At 40.8% G+C, this 22241-nt stretch overlaps 1 protein-coding gene across 2 annotated transcripts in view; it reads left to right on the forward strand.

The window, feature by feature from the left end:
• The window catches only part of stab1 (stabilin 1), a 62157-nt gene extending 49352 nt beyond the window's left edge, over positions 1 to 12805 (forward strand). For both annotated transcript variants that reach the window (XM_034296252.1, XM_034296254.1), the window contains exons 60-70: positions 979 to 1172; positions 2408 to 2552; positions 2694 to 2827; positions 4343 to 4508; positions 6445 to 6551; positions 7157 to 7276; positions 8191 to 8343; positions 8950 to 9063; positions 9244 to 9396; positions 12161 to 12271; positions 12727 to 12805. In XM_034296252.1, the coding sequence (XP_034152143.1) occupies positions 979 to 1172; positions 2408 to 2552; positions 2694 to 2827; positions 4343 to 4508; positions 6445 to 6551; positions 7157 to 7276; positions 8191 to 8343; positions 8950 to 9063; positions 9244 to 9396; positions 12161 to 12271; positions 12727 to 12792 (1463 nt within the window). In that variant the 3' untranslated portion in view covers positions 12793 to 12805. The remainder of the gene's footprint in view (positions 1 to 978; positions 1173 to 2407; positions 2553 to 2693; positions 2828 to 4342; positions 4509 to 6444; positions 6552 to 7156; positions 7277 to 8190; positions 8344 to 8949; positions 9064 to 9243; positions 9397 to 12160; positions 12272 to 12726) is intronic.
• The last annotated feature ends 9436 nt before the right edge of the window (positions 12806 to 22241 follow it).

Consider the following 22241-nt stretch of genomic DNA (forward strand, 5'->3'; position numbering starts at 1 on the left):
CGTAGCAGGCCTAAATAAACAAACTGAAAGATGTAGCGGTCCTAAGTAAACGAACTGAAAGACGTAGCAGGCCTAAATAAACAAACTGAAAGATGTAGCGGTCCTAAGTAAACGAACTGAAAGATGTAGCAGGCCTAAGTAAACGAACTGAAAGATGTAGCAGGCCTAAGTAAACGAACAGAAAGACGTAGCGGTCCTAAGTAAACGAACTGAAAGACGTAGCGGGCCTAAATAAACAAACTGAAAGACGTAGCAGGCCTAAGTAAACGAACAGAAAGACGTAGCGGTCCTAAGTAAACGAACTGAAAGACGTAGAAGGCCTAAATAAACAAACTGAAAGATGTAGCGGTCCTAAGTAAACGAACTCAAAGATGTAGCAGGCCTAAGTAAACGAACAGAAAGACGTAGCGGTCCTAAGTAAACGAACTGAAAGACGTAGCGGGCCTAAATAAACAAACTGAAAGATGTAGCAGGCCTAAGTAAACAAACAGAAAGACGTAGCGGTCCTAAGTAAACGAACTGAAAGACGTAGCGGTCCTAAGTAAACTAACTAAAAGACGTAGCGGTCCTAAGTAAACTAACTAAAAGACGTAGCGGGCCTAAATAAACAAACTGAAAGATGTAGCGGGCCTAAGTAAACGAACAGAAAGACGTAGCGGTCCTAAGTAAACGAACAGAAAGACGTAGCGGTCCTAAGTAAACTAACTAAAAGACGTAGCGGGCCTCAGTAAACAAACTGAAAGACGTAGCGGTCCTAAGTAAACAAACTGAAAGACGTAGTGGTCCTAAGTAAACTAACTAAAAGACGTAGCGGGCCTAAGTAAACAAACTGAAAGACGTAGCGGGCCTAACTAAACGTAGAGGTGACGTAGTGAGCCTAACTAAATGTATTCATTGTTTAATAATATGGCAAACATATTAGCTTGGTGGGATATAGGGACCAATGTCATGTTCTTCTTCCCCATGTGTCTCGTCCAGCTCCTGACCTGTGTGCAGAGTACAATGGCGGCTGCCACCAGCACGCGACCTGTCTCCAAACGGACCTGAAGGTCAACTGTACCTGTCTGTCGGGCTACGAGGGAGACGGGAACTCCTGCTCACCAATCAACAGGTGTGTCGCCGAGACCAATGGAGGCTGCAGTGACTTCGCCACCTGTCTGTTCACAGGACCTGTGAGTGGATGCTTCCTTTTCATCTTGTTTTGATCTACAACCCCATTTCTCAAAAGTTGGGACACTGTGTAAAATGGAAATAAAAACAGAATGCAGTGATGTACAAATAATTTAAAAACCCTATATTTAATAGAAAATATTACAAAGACAACCTATCAAATGTTGAAACTTGGAAATGTTGTTTATTGAAAAAATAAACGCCCACTTTGAATTTGATGCCAGCAACACATTTACAAAAAGCTGGGACAGGGGCAACAAAAGACTGGAAAAGTTGTGTAATGCTGGTGGAACATCTCACAACTAATAAGGTTAATTGGCAACAGGTCAATAATATGATTGGGTATAAAGAGCATCCCAGCGAGGATGAGTCTTTCAGAAGTAAAGATGGGGAGGGGTTTACCACTCTATGAAAGACTGTGCAGGTGAAGAGTGCAACAATTTAAGAATAACGTCTCTCAACGTATAATTGCAAAGATTTTGGGGATCTCATCATCTACGGTACATAATATTATTGAAAGATTCAGAAAATCCTAAGAAATCTCTGAATGCAAGGGACAAAGTCGAAAACCAATATTGGATGGCCATGATCTTTGGGCCCTCAGGCATCACTGCATTAAAAACAGACAGGATTCTGTTGTGGAAATCACTGCATGGGCTCAGGAACACTTCCGAAGTTAATACTCTACCATGCAAAGAAGAAACCATATATAAACAAGATCCAGAACTTCTCCCGTGTTCTCTGGGCCCAAGCTCATTTAAGATGGACTGAGGCGAAATGGAAAACTGTCCTGTGGTCTGACAAATAAAAATGTGAAATTATTTTGGGAATCGTGGACACCGCATCCTCTGGACTAAAGAGGAGAGGAACCATTCAGCTTGTCATCAGCGCACAGTCCAAAAGCCAGCATCTGTGATGGTATGGAGGTGCATTACTGACACGGATCATAGAAGGGGCGTCGGCCTGACACGGATCATAGAGGGGGCGTTGGCCTGACACGGATCATAGAAGGGGCGTTGGCCTGACACGGATCATAGAGGGGGCGTCGGCCCGACACGGACCTTAGAGGGGGCGTCGGCCCGACATGGATCATAGAGGGGGCGTCGGCCCGACACGGACCTTAGAGGGGGGCGTTGGCCTGACACGGATCATAGAGGGGGCGTCGGCCCGACACGGACCTTAGAGGGGGCGTCTGCTGTAATATTGACTATGCTGATGTGTTTTATCCTTTGGTCAGGACGAGCGTCAGTGCGAGTGTCTGGATGGTTATGTTGGGAACGGCCTCCAATGTCTGGAGAAGGTGGTTCCTCCGGTCGACCGCTGCTTGGAGGACAACGGAGGATGTCACCCCGAGGCCACCTGCAATGACCTGCACTATCAAAGTAAGAACATCGACATAAACCCCTTTTTTGACCTGCAACACCACACCATCAGAGATAGACCCCTCTATAGACCCCACCACACCATTACAAAGTGTATTGGAATGGAATTCCGGCCAAGAAACTGTTTGTTTGTGTTGCCAGTTAACTCCGCCGGGGTGTACCTCCTGCGCTCGGCTGCGGGGAGGTACCAGCTGAACTACACCGAATCGAAGGAAGCATGTGAGGCTGATGGAGCCAAGCTGGCCACCTTCGCCCAGGTGTCTGACGCACAACAGGTAAGTTTTTACCTGAGTCATCTTCACCGAGTTAGATAACTTGGCAAGCAATTCGAAGTTAAGTCAAATTAAAATCTATTATTTTTCAAGTGCACTGAATAACGTGTGTCATTCTAAACAATAAAATGATTGTGACATGGCACGCAACATCTACTTAGTAATTAGGAATTAAATACAGAAAATACAGGTACATTCAACCTGAAGTGGGCAAGTGGAGGAGTTTAAGTATCTAGGGGTCTTGTTCACGAGTGAGGGAAGGATGGAACGGGAGATTGACAGACGGATCGGTGCAGCTTCTGCAGTAATGCGGTTGATGTATCGGTCTGTCGTGGTGAAGAAAGAGCTGACCCGCAAGGCGAAGCTCTCGATTTACCGGTCAATCTACTTTCCTACTCTCACCTATGGTCATGAGCTTTGGGTCATGACCGAAAGGACAAGATCCCGGATACAGGCGGCCGAAATTAGCTCCTCCACATCGAGAGGGGTCAGGTGAAGTGGCTTGGGCATCTGTTCCGGATGCCTCCGGAGCGCCTTCCCAGGAAGGTGTTCCGGGCCCGTCCCACCGGGAGGAGACCCCGGGGAAGACCTAGGACACGCTAGAGGGACTATGTCTCCCGGCTGGCCTGGGAACGCATCGGTGTCCCCCCCCGGAAGAGCTAGAGGAAGTGTATAGGTAGAGGGAAGTCTGTGCATCTCTGCTTAGACTGCTGCCCCCGCGACCCGGCCCCGGATAAGCCGAAAAAGATGGATGGATGGATGGGTACATTCAATTTGGTAAGGTACATGAATGTACATAGAAAGAGACCAGAGCATATGAAATGTGTATGTGACCTGAACTAAATAGACAAGAAACGGATCAGAGGACATTGATTAAACTCTTAAATAAAACAGATTAAACAAATCATCCAGATAGTGGCTTCACCCAAGTTCTCCACCCTTCTACTGGTGTGAACTGTTCACTGGAAACTCCCAGGCTCCACCCAATGCTCCACCCAATCAATGCTTACACATGTTGTTCAGTTGTGCCCTTATTCTACTAGAAAATTATGACTGAGAACACATTCTCTTTTACGGCAACAACCTGGAAGCCATTAGGGTCATCTGCCCAGGGATTCAATGACGGATTCTGTGATTGTCTCAGGGATTCAGTGACATTTTGTTAGTGGCTCAGGGATTCAATTACAGATTCTGTGATTGGCTCAGGGATCCAATGACAGATTCAGTCGACCAGCCAAACCCCCCCCCCCTCAGTCAGTCCACATCAGTGTAGTGCTTTTAAAGCCCTGCTGTCTTTAAGAGAAGGGTTGGTGACGGGACTATTTCAGTTCTTTATCAAAAAGCAATCAGTGAGTCAATCAGTAAATGTTTAATACAATTATTATGTGTGTTCAAGTCCCTCATGGGAATTGAACCCACTGCCCTGAAGTTGTAAGTGCCATGTTCTCCCAGCTAAGCCACAGAGCATCACCCCCCACTGAGCTACTTGCTGAAGTTCCTCCTCTTTGTTTTCTGTAGTTGGGGTTGCACCGATGTGTGGCTGGCTGGATGGAGGAGAAGAAAGTGGGGTATCCAACCACATTTCCATCTGAAAAGTGTGGTGACAAGCATGTTGGTATAGTGCTGTACAAAGACCCAGTGGACCTAAGCAGCAAATATGACGCTTACTGTTACAGACTATCAGGTAAAATATCACCTCAACATTACAAGACATTGCACTTCATACTTTGAAAGTGGGAAATTCATAGAACTGTTTTGGGGACTTTCACTAGCAAAGAGATTTGAGGTGGAAGGTGAGGTGAACATGCTAACCAGCTACAATAGTTTACAATTTGTCCATATTAGTCAGTCGTGTGAAAAGGCCCGGCCATATTAGTCAGTCGTGGGAAAAGGCCCGGCCATATTAGTCAGTCGTGTGAAAAGGCCCGGCCATATTAGTCAGTCGTGTGAAAAGGCCCGGCCATATTAGTCAGTCGTGTGAAAAGGCCCGGCCATATTAGTCAGTCGTGTGAAAAGGTAACACAATTTAACAAATCCCCCCTATCTGGTAAAATGTAGTACCCCCCTAAAGTTACCATCGCATAATATTAAGACTACTATTTGGGAGTCCAGCCTTCTATAAGGATTAGAAACTTGGTCTATTGAAATAGGGGCCCAGACCTGGGGTGCTATATTTAGTTTATCTGCTACTTGATTTATTAATGTATTGCATTCAAATTCACCTTCAGCCGAATCAAGGACTTGTGAAAAGTCAGCTACAAATAAATAGATTCCTGGATTGCATGGCCACGAGAGAAGGCTGCTGATTTGCCTAGAATGTTTTGGTTGTTTGATATTGCAGCTGTAGCTATTTTATAGCAAAGGTTGGTCAGTTTTTCTAATTAAAGTAAAACATTCTGTAGTCCTTCACCACTAAAATCAAGTACATCTAATGAACCTGAATGAAAACAGACATGTTGACCCAGTTCCGCAAAGATCAACAATAGATGAGTGAAACAGCTGGGTAGGAACCAGGTATCTCAATTTGGAAAATGCTGATAAGACAAAGACCAAATGGCCCAGTGTTTCCTATGGTGGATTTTCAGTGTAAAATGTCTTGGGTTGATTGAGGTTAACTATGCAAGTGTTAAATCAACACTTGTTAAATACATTTAATGAACAATTACTGGTGTCAAATTACTGTGCCCAGTATATCTCACTCAGGCTGCCTGTCTAGCCCCTATAATTTGATAAACTTTTTGTTTGTACCAGGCTAATGCAATCTGTTATTTTTTGCAGTCATTCCTGACATTTATGTTCCAGTTTAAGTAATTAAGGTGATTTAGGTAATGTCATTTAGGTGATGTCATATTGTAACATTCTAATATATCTAAAATATTCCCTGACAGGCAGTTATTCTGAATGCAGGTTGTGGGTCAATATAAATTCCATATCCAGGACATCCCCAGTCTGGCTAGATTCCAATAGGAATTACACAAAATGCCTCATAGTGTGATTTGCAGGCCTGGAAACACTTTATTAGGATAAAACTGGGCCATATAAATAAAGCCTTATTAAATAGATGTTTTGTATAAAATTATTTTATTTACTTTTTTAAATGCAGCTACCATCTACAGTGCCGCCCAACTGTTGGTTAGCCTAGTGGTTAAGGCCTTTGCCCAGTAACCAAAAGGCTGCTGGTTTGAATCCCCAAGTGGACAAGTTGATCTTTCGTTGAACAAGACACCATAACTGCTGTCAATGAAAATAAAACACAAAACAATCCCACAACTCTCAGGCAGGAAGATGTGATGCACTCTACATCTTATATGTAAAGGTAGATCAGGATGGAGTGGGAGATGTTTTGTTCTTTAAACTGCTACAAGGTGCACGCAGGAGGCCCTTCCCAGGGATCACTGATGTTATCCTTTCGCCTGAGGGAGATGATGGTCCATGGCAATGAGAACGATTCAGCTGAAATCACAGTTGAAACCTTGAGATGGAGAATTTGGGAGCATTTCCTCAAGTCAACTACAACCGTCATATTTTGGTTAATGTTAATTTTGGATTGCGGCACGATTTAGCATCCACAATGAACAAATACAGTGCCTTCCCAGCATGATGAACTCTGTCTCCCGTAGATGTGTCGTGTGTTTGTGGAGACCGGTACGTCGGCAATGGTGTGTTCTGCAATGGAGACCTGACCAGCGTTTTGGCAATGAATTCCAACTTCTCCACGTTCTACAACGTAAGTTTGGGTTCTGTAATCCCCATTCAGTCTGACCTGCCACTGAGTCGTAGCCTAATTTATTTTCCCCGTCCTGGGGTCTACTGCTGACCGCGGTGCTGTGGTCGACACTGTCTGTGATAGTTGTGTGTTTTATTGTGTGTGGGGGTGTAGGCGTGTACACATTTAAAACAACCCTATAGATGTTTTACAGATAGATAATGTCTGCACACCCATGGCTGATCTAATCAAAAGACAGTTTGTTCAAGTTCAAAAGTTTATTGATCAAATGCACCGAATAACACAGCATTTGGATTCTATTCAAATCGTGGAAATGCTAATCTTTTCTATTTGTGTTTGACTTTAACAGTCAGGATCAGCTGAAAGAATGACTACGAATTGCTCCAAGCTAAACTAAGGTTACTGGTTGTGGCGAATCATGAATCACAATTTGCGATTCAGACGACTTTCTAGTTGAGCAAGCAGTGTGAAAGAAAACGCAGTAGAAAAGCAAGGCATGATTGTCATGCAGAATCTAAGTAGGGCTGTCTAGTTATGATCATAGAACAGTGCTAACAGTCCTTTTAATCTATATTTGTATTTATGTATCCTTTCTATCCTTGTAGATATTATTGAATTATGCAGGTTCCTCAGCAGAGGGAGAAAATCTATTGCACTTTCTCACCACCAGTTCATCCAATGCTACTCTATTTGTGCCACACAACACTGGCTTCGCAGTCAATGAGGTGATTTTAAAATTTTAACAATTATTTAAAATAAATGTTTAATATGTTTATTTTCTGTAGACGTATTTTTATAGGTACATTTATTTAGAAATGAGGAATATATAAGTATTGTATTTTTTCCTAAATTCATCTATGTTTTTCCCATCTGTAATTTAATCAAATTGTTTGAATTGTGATGCTCTGGGAAATTCTGTCCTTTCCAGTACCTGACCATGCAAAGGTAATAGGTTTATTGGGTTTACTGGGTTTTCTGAGACTCCACTGGAAGGAATCTTAGACCATTCTTTAATACTGAATCCATTTGTCAATTCTAATTGACTGCCCTCTTCAATTCAAACTGCAGGTTTTCACTTGGGCTTGAGCCAGGAGACTGTGTTGGCTATTGGGTTTAAGCCAGGAGACTATGTCGGCTATTGGGTTTAAGCCAGGAGACTGTGTCGGCTATTGGGTTAATCCAGGAGAGTGTGTCGGCTATTGGGTTTAAGCCAGGAGACTGTGTCGGCTATTGGGTTTAAGCCAGGAGACTGTGTCGGCTATTGGGTTTAAGCCAGGAGACTGTGTCGGCTATTGGGTTTATTTTGCCATCAATTAACCATTTCTTTGTGGATTCCGATGTGCTCAATACTGGGAAATGTAAATGCCTGGAGTTTGTTAAACGGAACCTGAGCTGAGGAAAATAAATACAGACCAAAAAAAAGCCTCCTCTGCAGGGAGGCTGAAACGTACAAAGTGGACGATATTAATCCCACGCATCAACATTGACCATCTTAGTCGTCAGACTTGAGCTCAAGTGATGCCTGTGATTTGAATAGAAGAGGGCAGTTCACGGGCAAAGACAAGGGATGTCAAGGTTCTATCCTTTAACAAAGTTGCCATCAATTTTGCTTTGTAAATATTTCCTATTCTTTATGTAGACCTTATCAGCCCGGGACGTGGAATACCACATCACTACTACCAATAGCATGATATACTACGAGGATTTGGAACATAATAAAGTCATCCCATCCAGACTGGGATATAATCTCTCAGTGGCCATCTCCTCCAGGAACACTTCTCAGCAGAACGAGGTCAGTGGACCTCTTATTTATTAAAATGAACCTCCCTTTTAATGTAGTTGAGCTACACCTGAATACAGTAGACCTCCCTTTTAGGAGTAAACAGCAGAACCAGGTGAGTGAACCTCCCCTTTAATAGACCCTGTCCTGAGGAAATACATCAGTTGGTAGCTATTGAAGCTAGGGATCTGCTCACTCTTTTCTACACAATAAACCACATATGTAGATTTTGGGGAAATACAGTAAATTGTAGATATTTTTTTTTTTATTATTTGTTAAATAAAGTAACCTTAATTTGTAATACTGTTGAAATTAAAATCTCATTCACTATAATGTTAAATGTTAAAATACATAGTGGACTTTCCCTTTAATAGACACTTCGTTTAATAAAGGTCCCCTGTAATGAAAGGAAGGTCACCCCTGTAATTTGTACATTTGAATATTCACCATATGTTAACAACCAGCTGATGATAGCTCAAACACCTGCTGCTTTTAACCATTTTGTCGGCAGTGTGTCCTATTGCTATCATATTTAAACAGTTTTTCCATTGCTTTAAACCCCTTTTCACATTGCAAAACTGGGATCACTCATTAAACTGTCATACTGTTTTTCCACAGGACCCCCAGACCTACAAGCTAGTGAACAAAAGGCTTGTGTTGGCGTGGAATATCCCAGCATTCAACGGAATCATTCACGTCATTGAGGGTCCTTTCAGGGCCCCGCCCCTTCTAGTGAGTGAATCTTGTGACTGGTAACAAAAGGTGACCTAACATAGTTGGCCTAAAAGAAACGCAGTTGACATGCAGTTCTCTAGGGTACAGGAAGCTAGGTTCATGCTACTGTATCCCTGATGACCGGATGTGCTGTACCTGGTTGCTTTTGAATTGACTGAGTCAGTTGTAATATTGCAGGTGCACCCCGGCTCGTCGTCAGGCCAACACCATGGGGGTAAAACCGTGGCAACCTCCATACTGGTGACCTTTCTGATCCTTTGCATCATTGCTGGACTCTCCTATTATGTCTTCAAACACAAGAACGATGCCTTCCGCTTCCACTACTTCAAGGTAATGCAGGGTTTTATTATGCCTGGCACCATATTTCCTACTTTACCAAAGGGCTTTGGTCATTACTGCATAAGAATATATATATTTCATTGTTGTCATTTGATTAAATACCTAATGGATACAAAAATTGTTGAACATAGTTTCTCATCAACCAATCTGATTTGGAATAAATGAAACAAAAATAATTTTAAGATTAGATTAGATTCAACTTTATTGTCATTGAACAAGTACAGTACAACGAAATGCAGTTAGCATCTAACCAAAAGTGCAAATAGAAGAGGGCAGGAAATTTACAAGTATAATATATGTACAAGTGGAATGTATAGATGTGCAATGAAGGCAAATGCAAGTACAAATAAATTCTAAATGTGCAATGAAGGCAAATTGCATGGGCAAGGTAGCATGTGCAACTGAAATGCAGGTATAGCAGAACATTCATACTAGACAAAACATTTATATATCTAATTATTTCCCAAAATGTTGTCACAATTATTATAATTATTTGCTGGTGCTCTATGAGAATTCTACATGTTTGTAACAACAGTAAAGGGATCAATAAGGGACAACTGGGCAGCAGAGTTTTTCAACATCATCAGCTGTCTTACATGAGCCCTCAAGCTCCATCTGCAAACCAATCACTGTTACTTTCAATTCTGTGGAGAAAAACATATAAACCACTCAAAAAAATGAAGGGAACACTTAAATCACACATCAGGTCTCGATGAAGGAAGTATATTAAAGATCAAAATCTTTACTGTACATTGTGTAATGGGTTGAGAACAAAATGATGTAACAACGGTCAATGGAAACCAAAATCACCAACCGATTGAGGCCTGGATTCAAACTCACACCGAAAATTAATGAGAATGCTCAATGAGAATTCAGTATGGCCCCACATGCACTCCTGACAACGTCTGGGCATGCTCCTAATGAGACAGTGGATGGTGTCCTGGGGGATCTCCTCACAGACCTGGATCAGGGCATCAGTGAGCTCCTGGACAGTCTGTGGCGCTACTTGGTGGCATCAGATGCACCGATACATAACGTCCCAGAGGTTCTCAATTGGATTCAGGTCTGGGGAATGTGAGGGCCAATCAATGGCACCAATGCTTTTGTCGTCCAGGAACTGCCTACACCCTCTGGCCAAATGAAGCCGGGCATTGTCCTGCACCAGGAGGAACCCAGGGCCCACTGTACCGGCGTAAGGTCTTACGATGGGTCTGAAGATTTCATCCCGGTACCTAACTGCGGTCAGGATACTGTTGGCTAGCACGTGGAGGTCATTGTGACCTTCCAAGGATATGCCTCCCCAGTCCATATCGACCCACCACCAAACCGGTCATGCTGGATGATGTTGCAGGCAGCATAACGTTCACCACGCCGTCTCCAGTCTCTTTCACATCTGTCACATGTACTCAGTGTGAACCTGCTCTCATCACAGCATCTGGTTAAATAAAAACTTGATAGATTGTGTGATTCTTTCGATGTAATTGTTTATGCGAGCGACTGGCAGCAAATGAGTTCTACAACAGGAAAACGAATCTGGCTGCATCTGTAACGTGACCTGGTTTACAATGTTTGAAGAAATCCTTTTTTGTTTGTCTATCTGTCACAATGTGTCAGGTTTAAAGTACACATTTATAAGGGTCCCGTCACCTTTGCAAAATGTCTTGTGTTGTAATTCTTCTGGTTGTCATGAGCGCAATGACTCAAATTAACAAAACCAGTGGACAGATCATTTTTATCTGAGTGGGTGTGGCTGCACAGAGTGGGTGTGGCAGGACAGAGGGTTATTGTTAACTATTAATTTTTTTAACTAAAATAATAAATGAATAAATAAATATAAATATTACACAAAGCATCACAATTCTGGTCTCACCCATAATGGCACAATTTTTTTCCTGTCAGACAGTGTAAAACGTGTGCTTATAAAGAGAGTGCTTGAGGCAGCAGTGCACGTGCAACTGCCAGACTGAGTTAGGGATCAGCGCCAGAACCATTGTTTTGTAACTCAACTGCCAGCCTATCTGCAGGGACTAATTCTAATTTGAGATCGTATAAATCACCTTTTGCATTATTTATTAATTTGGACCAATAAAAACATGCAAGAAAATTTTAAGTTAGCATTTTGGTCAACTACTTAATCAGTTGGTGATTTTGGTTTCCATTGACCATTGTTACCTCATTGTTCTCAAATATATTTAGTTAATCGAGACTCGATGTTTGATTTAAGTGTTCACTGCAAAATAAAAAATGAAGGGTAGTTTATGCCTGCCACTGATGGCTTAGCTAACCTTAGCAATAAACTTTTGTGACATTTTCAAACTTCCTATGAAAAACATCCCATGCCCTCAATTTGGGTCTCAACTCGTTAGTTGAGACACGCTGATTTAAACAATATTTAGTCACGATGCAAAAGAATTGCATAAAAGAACAATTGAGCAGAAGTCATTCCACCAGCGTCTGTTTGAGAAAGAGGACCTCAGACAGGTACTGGCAGCAATGTCTGGATGTTTGAACAAAACAAATGCAGGTATTATTCTAGTCAAAGGGGGAATTTCAAAGATGGACTTCCCATCAGGCCACAATGAAGCACTGACATTTGACTATGCCTCTTGACCTGGATTGTTCCCAATTCAATTGGTTTTGCTTCAGCTTGCTCTTTGGGGGTTTAGGTTGGGTTACTGTGTCAACCACTACTGCCGTAGAGAAATGTTTGATGAAATGGATTGGATGTGTTGACGGGTATCTCTAATTGTGACAGAATGAAGATGATGGTGCCTCCAGGCAGGGAGACCAACCAGCTCTGGTGTCCATCCCAAACCCTCTCTATAGTGGGTACAGGGCCTTCAATGAACCCTTCGTTGAACAGTGTGTGAGTCCTCAGCTATATTTATGTTAACACACTGACTACTTTTACTTATTTTACTTTAATTAGATCTACAGGAAGTGATTAAGTCACCAATGCTTTGGTAAAGAGTCCATACTGAAAGTTTTTCTGTAGAAGTGCTTAAGCCTAAAGATACTAGCAACGTTTCCTCTAGTTGAATGATCTTCGTATCACTAGATGTCATTCAAATGTAGATCTTTTTTTGTCTACATTAAATGCCTTTAACAATCTTAGAGGGCTGCAATGAAAATTGACATTTAAAATGTTGTGGAAGCAACCCTCATTAAATTACTTGATGCATTTTCTGTGATTACCGGTAAGCTGGACAGTCAGCAAAACTGTGTGAATCTAGGATCATTATCATTTCTACATTATTTTGATGTAGTGAGACATTTTAAAAGGGGGAAGACAATGGCATTCACCATGATTTTTCTTCCTAGGAATCAACAGCAGAAGATGCTGAATCAGCAGCAGCACCTCCGGAACCTCAACTTCTGGATATATAAGAACAATACAATGCAAAAAATATTTTTCAAAAGTTGTTTTAGTTTCTGCGTTTGAGCATACTACACTGGGAATGTTGAGTAGCACTCTAGTCTCCTTTTCAGCTCAGTCAACACCTGATTTACTTAATAAAATAAATAAAAATTTTAATAGGATGTCCATAGAAGTCATGACGTTGTTGTGTGCTTTAGTTCGACTTGGGACCAGGGCCCTCATTTATCAGTTTTGTGTAGAAAAGCTTCTAAATTTACTTGTACAATAAAATTCAGAATGTTCGCAAGTACAAAAATTTTGCTATTTACCAATTGCTCGTCCAATTGATTTGCACACACCTGTAACTACTTCGCCTTGATAAATCAGACACATTCTAAAACACTGTGCTTGTGCAGGTGATGTCTCATTTACATAAAGAACCGCCCTAAAAGCAATAAATGTCACCAATTTCTGACCGCCAACATGGAAATCAAAGTAGACAAAGAAAATAAGATTTGGATGCAGAAATAGAACTTTTGATCACCGAAGTGGAAGCAAAACAAGCCATACTTTTTTGAGCCCTCAGCAATAACTTGACAAATAGAGAAGAAATATTGCATGGAAGCAGGTTAGAGCTGTGGAAAATTCTGCCACATCTGAGTGCAGAACAAATAATGAAATTAATAAGAACTGGTTTGATTTGAAAACGTGCAAAATAATATGATCCACAAAAGGGATATAAGTGGAACATTGGCACCATAACTGGAGACCTTAGTGCCCATCATCATTTGTGATGGTGATACTGAGGAGCCTCTCCCAGATCCTGAAGGAATACCAGACACACCTACTGATGACTAGTCAAGCTTTATTTTCACAACCATATTCAGACATGGACCACGTCTAAATATTCATGATTGACAATAAATATAACAAATATATACATGACAAAGTAAATGGAAAACAAAATAGAAATAAGCCCCGCTCTCAACAAAAAAAAATCTGCACGCTCATTGAAAACGTGCTCCTTGCGTAATGCAGCTTTTGCCAGATCCTCCAGCAATCCTCAAGATTTGCCATTTTGGACAAGTCAAATTTCCTGTGTTGCCTTTTATATTATTTAACTGGTTTAGCTAAATCGCCTCCATCCTTACATTCCATTCTCTTTCTAATTTACTTAATTATTCAGTTGGGCTTAAATGGTTTCATGTTTATGAATTTGATGGCACCCTGAGAAAACTATTAGTACTTTAAGTGTTAAGTGCAGTTTGACTTTTCTTCAAGGTGCTGTGTGTATGCATGATCAGAGGTGTGCTTAAATGTATGTACAAATGGATAAATCCCACACTTTGTTTAGAAATGATCTCACGCATGGTTTATCAAAATTTTTGTTTGTACGCAACATTGATAAATGAGGGCCCTGAATGAGACGACGTCTGGATGGGAGCATATGTTGTTCTAGAACTTGGATATAACTGTCTGCATTGATGGTGCCTTTCCAGATGTGTAGGCTGCCCATGCCACATGCACTCATGCAACCCCATACCATCAGAGATGCAGGCTTCTGAACTGAGCGCTGATAAAAAACTTGGGTTGTCCTTGACCTCTTTAGTCCGGATGACATGGCGTCCCAGTTTCCCAAAATGAACTCCAAATTTTGATTAGTCTGACCACAGAACACTTTTCCACTTTGCCACATTTTAAATGATCCTTGGCCTAGAGAAAACGCCTGCGCTTCTGGATCCTGTTTAGATACGGCTTCTTTTTTGACCTATAGAGTTTTAGCCGCCAACGGCAAATGGCACGGTGGATTGTGTTCACGGACAATGTTTTCTGGAAGTATTCCTGAGCCCATGTTGTGATTTCCTTTACAGTATCATTCCTGTATGTGATACAGTGCCGTCTGAGGGCCCGAAGATCACGGGCATCCAGTATGGTTTTCCGGCCTTGACCCTAACGCACAGAGATTGTTCCAGATTCTCTGAATCTTTGGATGATATTATGCACTGTAGATGATGATAACTTCAAACTATTTGCAATTTTTCTCTGAGAAACTCTTTTCTGATATTGCTCCAATATTTTACGCCGCAGCATTGGGGGAATTGGTGATCCTCTGCCCATCTTGACTTCAGAGAGACACTGCCACTCTGAGAGGCTCTTTTTATACCCATTCATGTTGCCAACTGACATAATAATTAGCAAATTGGTCCTCCAGCTGTTCCTTATCTGTACATTTAACTTTTCCAGCCTCTTATTGCTACCTGTCCCAACTTTTTTGGAATGTGTAGCTCTCATGAAATACAAAATGAGCCAATACAGGTACTGGTCATAAAATTTGAATTAGAATTCAGTAATTCCATTCAAAAAGTGAAACTTGTATATTATATTCATTCATTACACACAGACTGATATATTTCAAAAGTTTATTTCTTTTAATTGTGATGATAACTGACAACTAATGAAAATCCCAAATTCAGTATCTCCGAAAATTAGAATATTACTTAAGACCAATACAAAAAAATGATTTTTAGAAATGTTGGCCAACTGAAAAGTATGAACATGAAAAGTATGAGCATGTACAGCACTCAATACTTAGTTGGGGCTCCTTTTGCCTGAATTACTGCAGCAATGCGGCGTGGCATGGAGTCGATCAGTCTGTGGCACTGCTCAGGTGTTATGAGAGCCCAGGTTGCTCTGATAGTGGCCTTCAGCTCTTCTGCATTGTTGGGTCTGGTGTATAGCATCTTCCTCTTCACAATGCCCCATAGATTTTCTATAGGGTTAAGGTCAGGCGAGTTTGCTGGCCAATTAAGAACAGGGATACCATGGTCCTTAAACCAGGTACTGGTAGCTTTGGCACTGTGTGCAGGTGCCAAGTCCTGTTGGAAAATGAAATCTGCATCTCCTTAAAGTTGGTCAGCAGCAGGAAGCATGAAGTGCTCTAAAACTTCCTGGTAGACGGCTGCGTTGACCTTGGACCTCAGAAAACACAGTGGACCAACACCAGCAGATGACATGGCACCCCAAACCATCACTGACTGTGGAAACTTTACACTGGACTTCAAGCAATGTGGATTATGTGCCTCTCCTCTCTTCCTCCAGACTCTGGGACCTTGATTTCCAAATGAAATGCAAAATTGACTTTCATCAGAGAACATAACTCAGCAGCAGTCCAGTCCATTTTGTCTTCAGCCCAGGCGAGACGCTTCTGACGCTGTGTCTTGTTCAAGAGTGGCTTGACACAAGGAATGCGACAGCTGAAACCCATGTCTTGCATACGTCTGTGCGTGGTGGTTCTTGAAGCACTGATTCCAGCTGCAGTCCACTCTGTGAATCTCCCCCACATTTTTGAATGGGTTTTGTTTCACAATCCTCTCCAGGGTGCGGTTATCCCTATTGCTTCTACACTTTTTTCTACCACATCTTTTCCTTCCCTTAGCCTCTCTATTAATGTGCTTGGACACAGAGCTCTGTGAACAGCTACCCTCTTTAGCTATGACCTTTTCTGTCTTGCCCTCCTTGTGCAAGATGTTAATGGTCGTCTTTTGGACTGCTGTCAAGTCAGCAGTATTCCCCATGATTGTGTAGCCTACAGAATTAGACTGAGAGACCATTTAAAGGCCTGTGCAGGTGTTTTGGGTTAATTAGCTGATTAGAGTGTGGCACCAGGTGTCTTCAATATTGAACCTTTTCACAATATTCTAATTTTCTGAGATACTTAATTTCATTAGCTGTCAGTTATAATCATCAAAATTAAAAGAAATAAACACTTGAAATATATCAGTCTGTGTGGAATGAATGTATACTTAATACAAGTTTCACTTTTTGAATGGAATTACTGAAATAAATCAACTTTTGATGATATTCTAATTTTATGACCAACACCTGTATTTGGCATGACATTACAAAATGTCTCACTTTCAACATTTGATATGTTATCTATATTCGATTGTGAATTAAATACAAGTTTGAGATTTGTAAATTATTCCTCACAATTTGTACAGTGTCCCAACTTTTTTGGAATCGGGTTTGTAGTTAATTAATACATTGCTTCTGCAATTTCCCCTTAGACGCTAAAGATAAAAATAAAATAAAAAGTATAGCCAACCATGCCCAAGCATGTAACCAAGCAACGATTTGTTTCTAGACTAGTGGCAAAAGCCAGCAGAGTTAGCCACAATAAAGAAAGGAGAGGTCCAAAACAGAATGTATTTCTCCATCCCTTAAAAGCAATGCATATATTAGAGTGTTCTCCAGAGCTTCACCCCAATTTCTTTGGACTGGCTACACGACTGGAGCGAAATTAACAAGAGATAATCATTGGGAATTTCCCCAATCCCCTAAACCGACGAAATCAAACTATTTGGGAAATACTACATTTCAAATAACATCTCTCCTAAATACCGTTTCTAATATAATTAGCTTTATTTTGGCTTTTGTGAGTGTGAATCTTAGAAATTGCTCCTTTATACATTTATTCTGCAACCATAAAAGTGACCAGATGTAGAAAGGTGTGTTTGCAATGGGTTACATGAAAGAGAAAACCAGGTGAACCTCAGTGGCACCAGTTCCAAATCTATGAGAAATCTGAATCGCACTATCCATGCGTTATTTTCCGTGCAATACTGTTGTTTCCGTACATGATTATTTCCCTGATGGCCGTGGATGGTCAAATGGCCGTGTCCAAATTCTATCCATCCTTTTGTTTTTTTAATCACCTACTGTTGGCTTTCTTACATTATTTTAATGTGCAGAGCTGAGTTGTTAAACTGAACTGAATTCAATCGACATGAAGGTAGAAAATAAAATTCCACGTTGCAATATAGCCAATCTTGTTCATCAAAATGTTGGTCATGATTTCCAGGCTCTCATTCTTAAGTGGGAGGCTGATATCACAGAAGCCCAACTGGTTAGATGTAACCCATGTGTGTCAGTCTGCCTCAGAAATACAGTTACAACCACAGGGCACTAACTGAATGTTGGTGCAAAAGAATAATTCATCCTCAAAGTAAAATTGAAGTGAACCAAGTTAATAATGAGGAAAGAAAAAATCTAAAACAATACAGACTCCTCTCAAGCACCTCCAGAGGCTAATCTGGTGCATACCAAGGATAGGAAAATAATCTTTACTTACCGGTGGTGCTTGTGGAAGCCAGGAAATGCCAGTGTCCTTTACACAGAGTGTGCATACATCCTAATACAGAAAATTGCATATAAAAAAAAGAAAAAGAATGTTCTGACCTGCCAGATGTAAAAACGCATTGGTCACCAGTTAATTTCCGACAATAGTACGACTGGATTTCTATGTCCCAGTCTTATTATACACCCCTGGTCTACAAGATAACAATGACTTTATTAAAGTGAATAAAATTATCAAGGATGATGCCCTTGAAAATTCCCAATTCGATTGAGCTGCTCCTGTGGCTGATGGGGGGTTCGTTTTTTAAAAAGTTGGTCAGCTCGGTTGTAGTTACACCACGAGAGGAATAGGCTACAAAAACTTGAATTTGGCAAACTAGCAAAACAAACCAAATCATCGATCATCATATGTCTATCAGTTTAGTCACTACAGCCAGGACGTTAAATCAACGTGGTTTGGGGATAATATACAGCCGGTCCACCTTTCATTCGGTGACTTAAGACATTTCTATTTCGAAGATATTGTTATTTGTAACAGTTAAGACCGTACCATAAGCTCACTCCACAGCTAGCACAAAGAGCATTTCATTAAAATACGCAATTTCTATAGTTTAAACCCTATGGTAGCAAAATGTTTCTATCAACTGATTTATTTTTCCTCACATTGTTTTGGAAAATACATCTACGTTATAGTTGTAGGCGGTATAACAATATTTTCTTGTTCCATAAGTAATAAAATCTTGTGCACTGCCTTCTTGTGATTCTGTCGTCGTCACGAGGACATTTTAAAACGTTGCGTGCACGCGCCAGTTTTATCAACCAAATCTGCTTAAATCTAATGATTTAATCAAGAACCAGCCACTGTGGAACCAAAATCCCTTGAGAAGCCAGAAATGTTTCAGGAACCCTTTATTTGTTGAGCTTTTTCTCTGGAATTCCCCGAGATTAACATCTGACTTGGGGGCTGATTGAATGCTCTTTTACCCTAGACTCGCTTGACCCTCAAGAGACACTTGAAAAACCAGCTGAGGTTTCTGGATCACAATGTGCGAACACGTGTTATAAAAGACCCAGACAAACTAGTTGTGCTCAAAAGTTTGCATACCCTGGAAGATATTGTGAAATGTTGGCATTGATTTAGAAAATATGACTAATCATGCAAAAAAAGTATTTTATTTAAGGATAGTTATCATATGAAGCCATTTATTATCACATCAAAAGTTCACATACCCTTGAATGTTTGGCCTTGTTACAGACACACAAGGTGACACACAGGTGAAAATGGCAATTCAAGTTGAATTTCCCACACTTTTTAAATTGCAATTAGTGTCTGTGTATAAATAGTCAATGAGTTTGTTAGATCCCATGTAAATGCACCAAGCACACTAAATACTGAGAAATGGGGAGCAGAAAAGAGCTGTCATAAGACCTGCATAACAAGGTAATAGAACTTCATAAAGATGGAAAAGGATATAAAAAGGAGGCCCCAGACAGGGCCCAACAGGCAGGAAATCAATCCACCCACATTGCCAGGCATCAACCAAAGGGACACCCACCGACCGCAACCCCCCTGAAAGAGGGCCGAGTATTACCAGCAGCATACAGCCCAATTGCACAAGTGCGCAACAGAGAGACAACAACAAGCCAGTGACTCCGCCCCCGAGAGGCATTGGAGGGAGGGCATCCCAGTGGCGACGAGAGCCCACCTGGCAAGACAGCAAGGATGGACAGTATCAAGCACTATGTTTGGAGAGGGGTCAACAAGCCTATAGTGAACAGAATACCATCCCCACAGTGAAGCATGGTGGTGGCTCACTGATGTTTTTTGGGGGGGTGAGCTCTAAAGGCACAGGGAGACTTGTAAAAATGTATGGCAAAATGAATGCAGCATGTTATCAAATAATACTTGCATACAATTTGCATTCTTATGCACGAAATGGGCGCATGGGACGCTCTTGGACATTCCAGCATGACAATGACCCTAAGGCCAAGTTGACCCTCCAGTGGTTACAGCGGAAAAAGGTGAAGGTTCTGGAGTGGCCATCAGTCTCCTGACCTTAATATCATCGAGCCACTCAGGGGAGATCACAAACGTGCGGTTCATTCAAGACAACCAAAGACCTTGCATGACCTGGAGGCATTTTGCCAAGACCAATGGCAAGCTATACCACCTGCAATAATTTAGGGCCTCATGGACAACTATTACAAAATACTGCATGCAGTAATTGATACTAAAGGGGGTAATACACAGTATTAAGAACTAAGGTTATGCAGACTTTTTTCTTTGTTGCCTTGTTTAGTTTTATGATTGTGCCATTCTGTTATGACCTACAGTTGAATGTGAATCCCATAAGAAATAATAGACATGTGTTTTGCCTGCTCACTCATGTTTTCTTTACAAATGGTACATATATTACCAATTCTCTAAGGGTATGCAAACTTTTGAGCACAACTTTACATTAGTGAAAGCCAGTCCACTTCACCATGACCTCAAAACCACAGTGGTGAAATGGATCATTCAGTAGTTTCTAAAAGGTTTGCTGTACCTCATCTAGGCCACCCTGTATTATATTTTTTACTTGAACCAAGTTAGAAATATGAGCAGCTCACACACATAGATAAGCACGCTTGTTGTTTTGACCATAAATACAGTATAATTAACAGAAGGGATTGACTCTAGAAGACTTGTGGAACCAATTTGACTATTAAACTCATGAGTGCACAATCAATGGCTGCCAGTCCTGACTAAAATGGAAACAGCCATTTGGGGATTATATATAAACGGTTGGTTGAGGCTGTGTGTTTTCAGAATTTCAAAATACAATGGCAGGAAAAACATCGGATACAGTATGGAAAGGATATGTCTGACTGAATAAATAATATCATGTTAATAGAAAAATCTGAATGGCAAATGAGCAAACTGCAGCAATGTTTTTCAAAGTAACATATGTTGAGCTGTTTTCCCCCAACCAGCTAATCAGCCATCACTGGTGAGTAGACTGCTACAGGCTTCTTATTTACTGTGGCTCAATAAAGTATTTAACCCTCTTGGACTGGAAAGTACTTTTGAAAGCCACTGTAGTCCTATACATACAATTACAAAGACCGCACTGGGACTTTAATTCCCTAATAAAGCCACAACACCTGTTCATCCATGTTTACATAATATAATTTTACAAATATTTTGCTTGTAGGTCGTCCCCCTAAGAACATTTAGACATTTTGTTTTGTAAATGAAAATTGGTTGTTATAAAATGCCCCAAACTAACTCAATACAATTAGCATTCTATTCCAGTTTACCTGTATACACTCAATCATCAATCCACAATAATCATCTTTATGATTTTCTTTAAAGAATCCACAATATGTTTAGGGGAATTTAGGCTGTGTCTAAAAACTGCAGAAACATAACATTTACATCACTCTCTGTTAGGTGATGTACATCCAGATCAATACTTTTCACAGAGGCCCCCTCCGGGAAACACCTTGACAACCCTGGCATAGCCAGTGCCATGCTCCTGACAAAGAAGTAATGTACAACGACAAGTGAATAAAACATAAAAAAATTAAATAAACATATACACTACCATTCAAAAGTTTGGGGTCACTTAGAAATTTCTCTGTTTTTGAAAGAAAAAAAAAATATGTCCATTACCAATCAAATTGGGCCTCATTTACCAACTGTTCTTAAGAAGTTCCTTCATAAAATCCACTTACAGTACACACATTTCCACAAAAAGTCTGACATTCACCAATGTTTTCTTACTTGCGATTTGTTCTTAGGTAAGAACAGAATCTACACACACTTAAGAGCATACTTCTGAGTCTTGACATATTTGTGGCAAATCATTTGTTATTGCGCTTTCTTCAGTTGTAAAGTTTTATAATATATTGGATCGAAATTACAATAATATTAATCATTTACAATATTTTTTAATAATAATTTACATTTTTCTTCTGGGTTTGTCAATATTTGTTTAGGATCCTTATTTTTTTATTACATCCTCAGTTGTGCATCCATCTCCAGATACAGCATTCACTGAATGAGTAATAGCATCCCAAGCATCTTTTTTGTTATTTTATATCCATAACTGATGCTACTGAATATGACCGCTTGCTTGCTTTACTCTTCCTGCAGCAGTACCTCCACTACAGAACTACTGACGCTACTCCATATGACAGCTTGCTTGCTTTACACTTCCTGCAGCAGTACCTTTTTTTTTGTTCCATGCTCCACCGTCTTTAGATTTTGGTTTGGGCATTCTTGAGTTCTCTCTCAGCTTTTCTTTTGAATTTCTGTGTGCACAGCCCGGCAGTCTCATGCCCTTGTATGGGGATTGGT

This window comes from Esox lucius, chromosome 2 (assembly GCF_011004845.1).
Source record: "Esox lucius isolate fEsoLuc1 chromosome 2, fEsoLuc1.pri, whole genome shotgun sequence".
Classification (NCBI taxonomy): domain Eukaryota; kingdom Metazoa; phylum Chordata; class Actinopteri; order Esociformes; family Esocidae; genus Esox; species Esox lucius.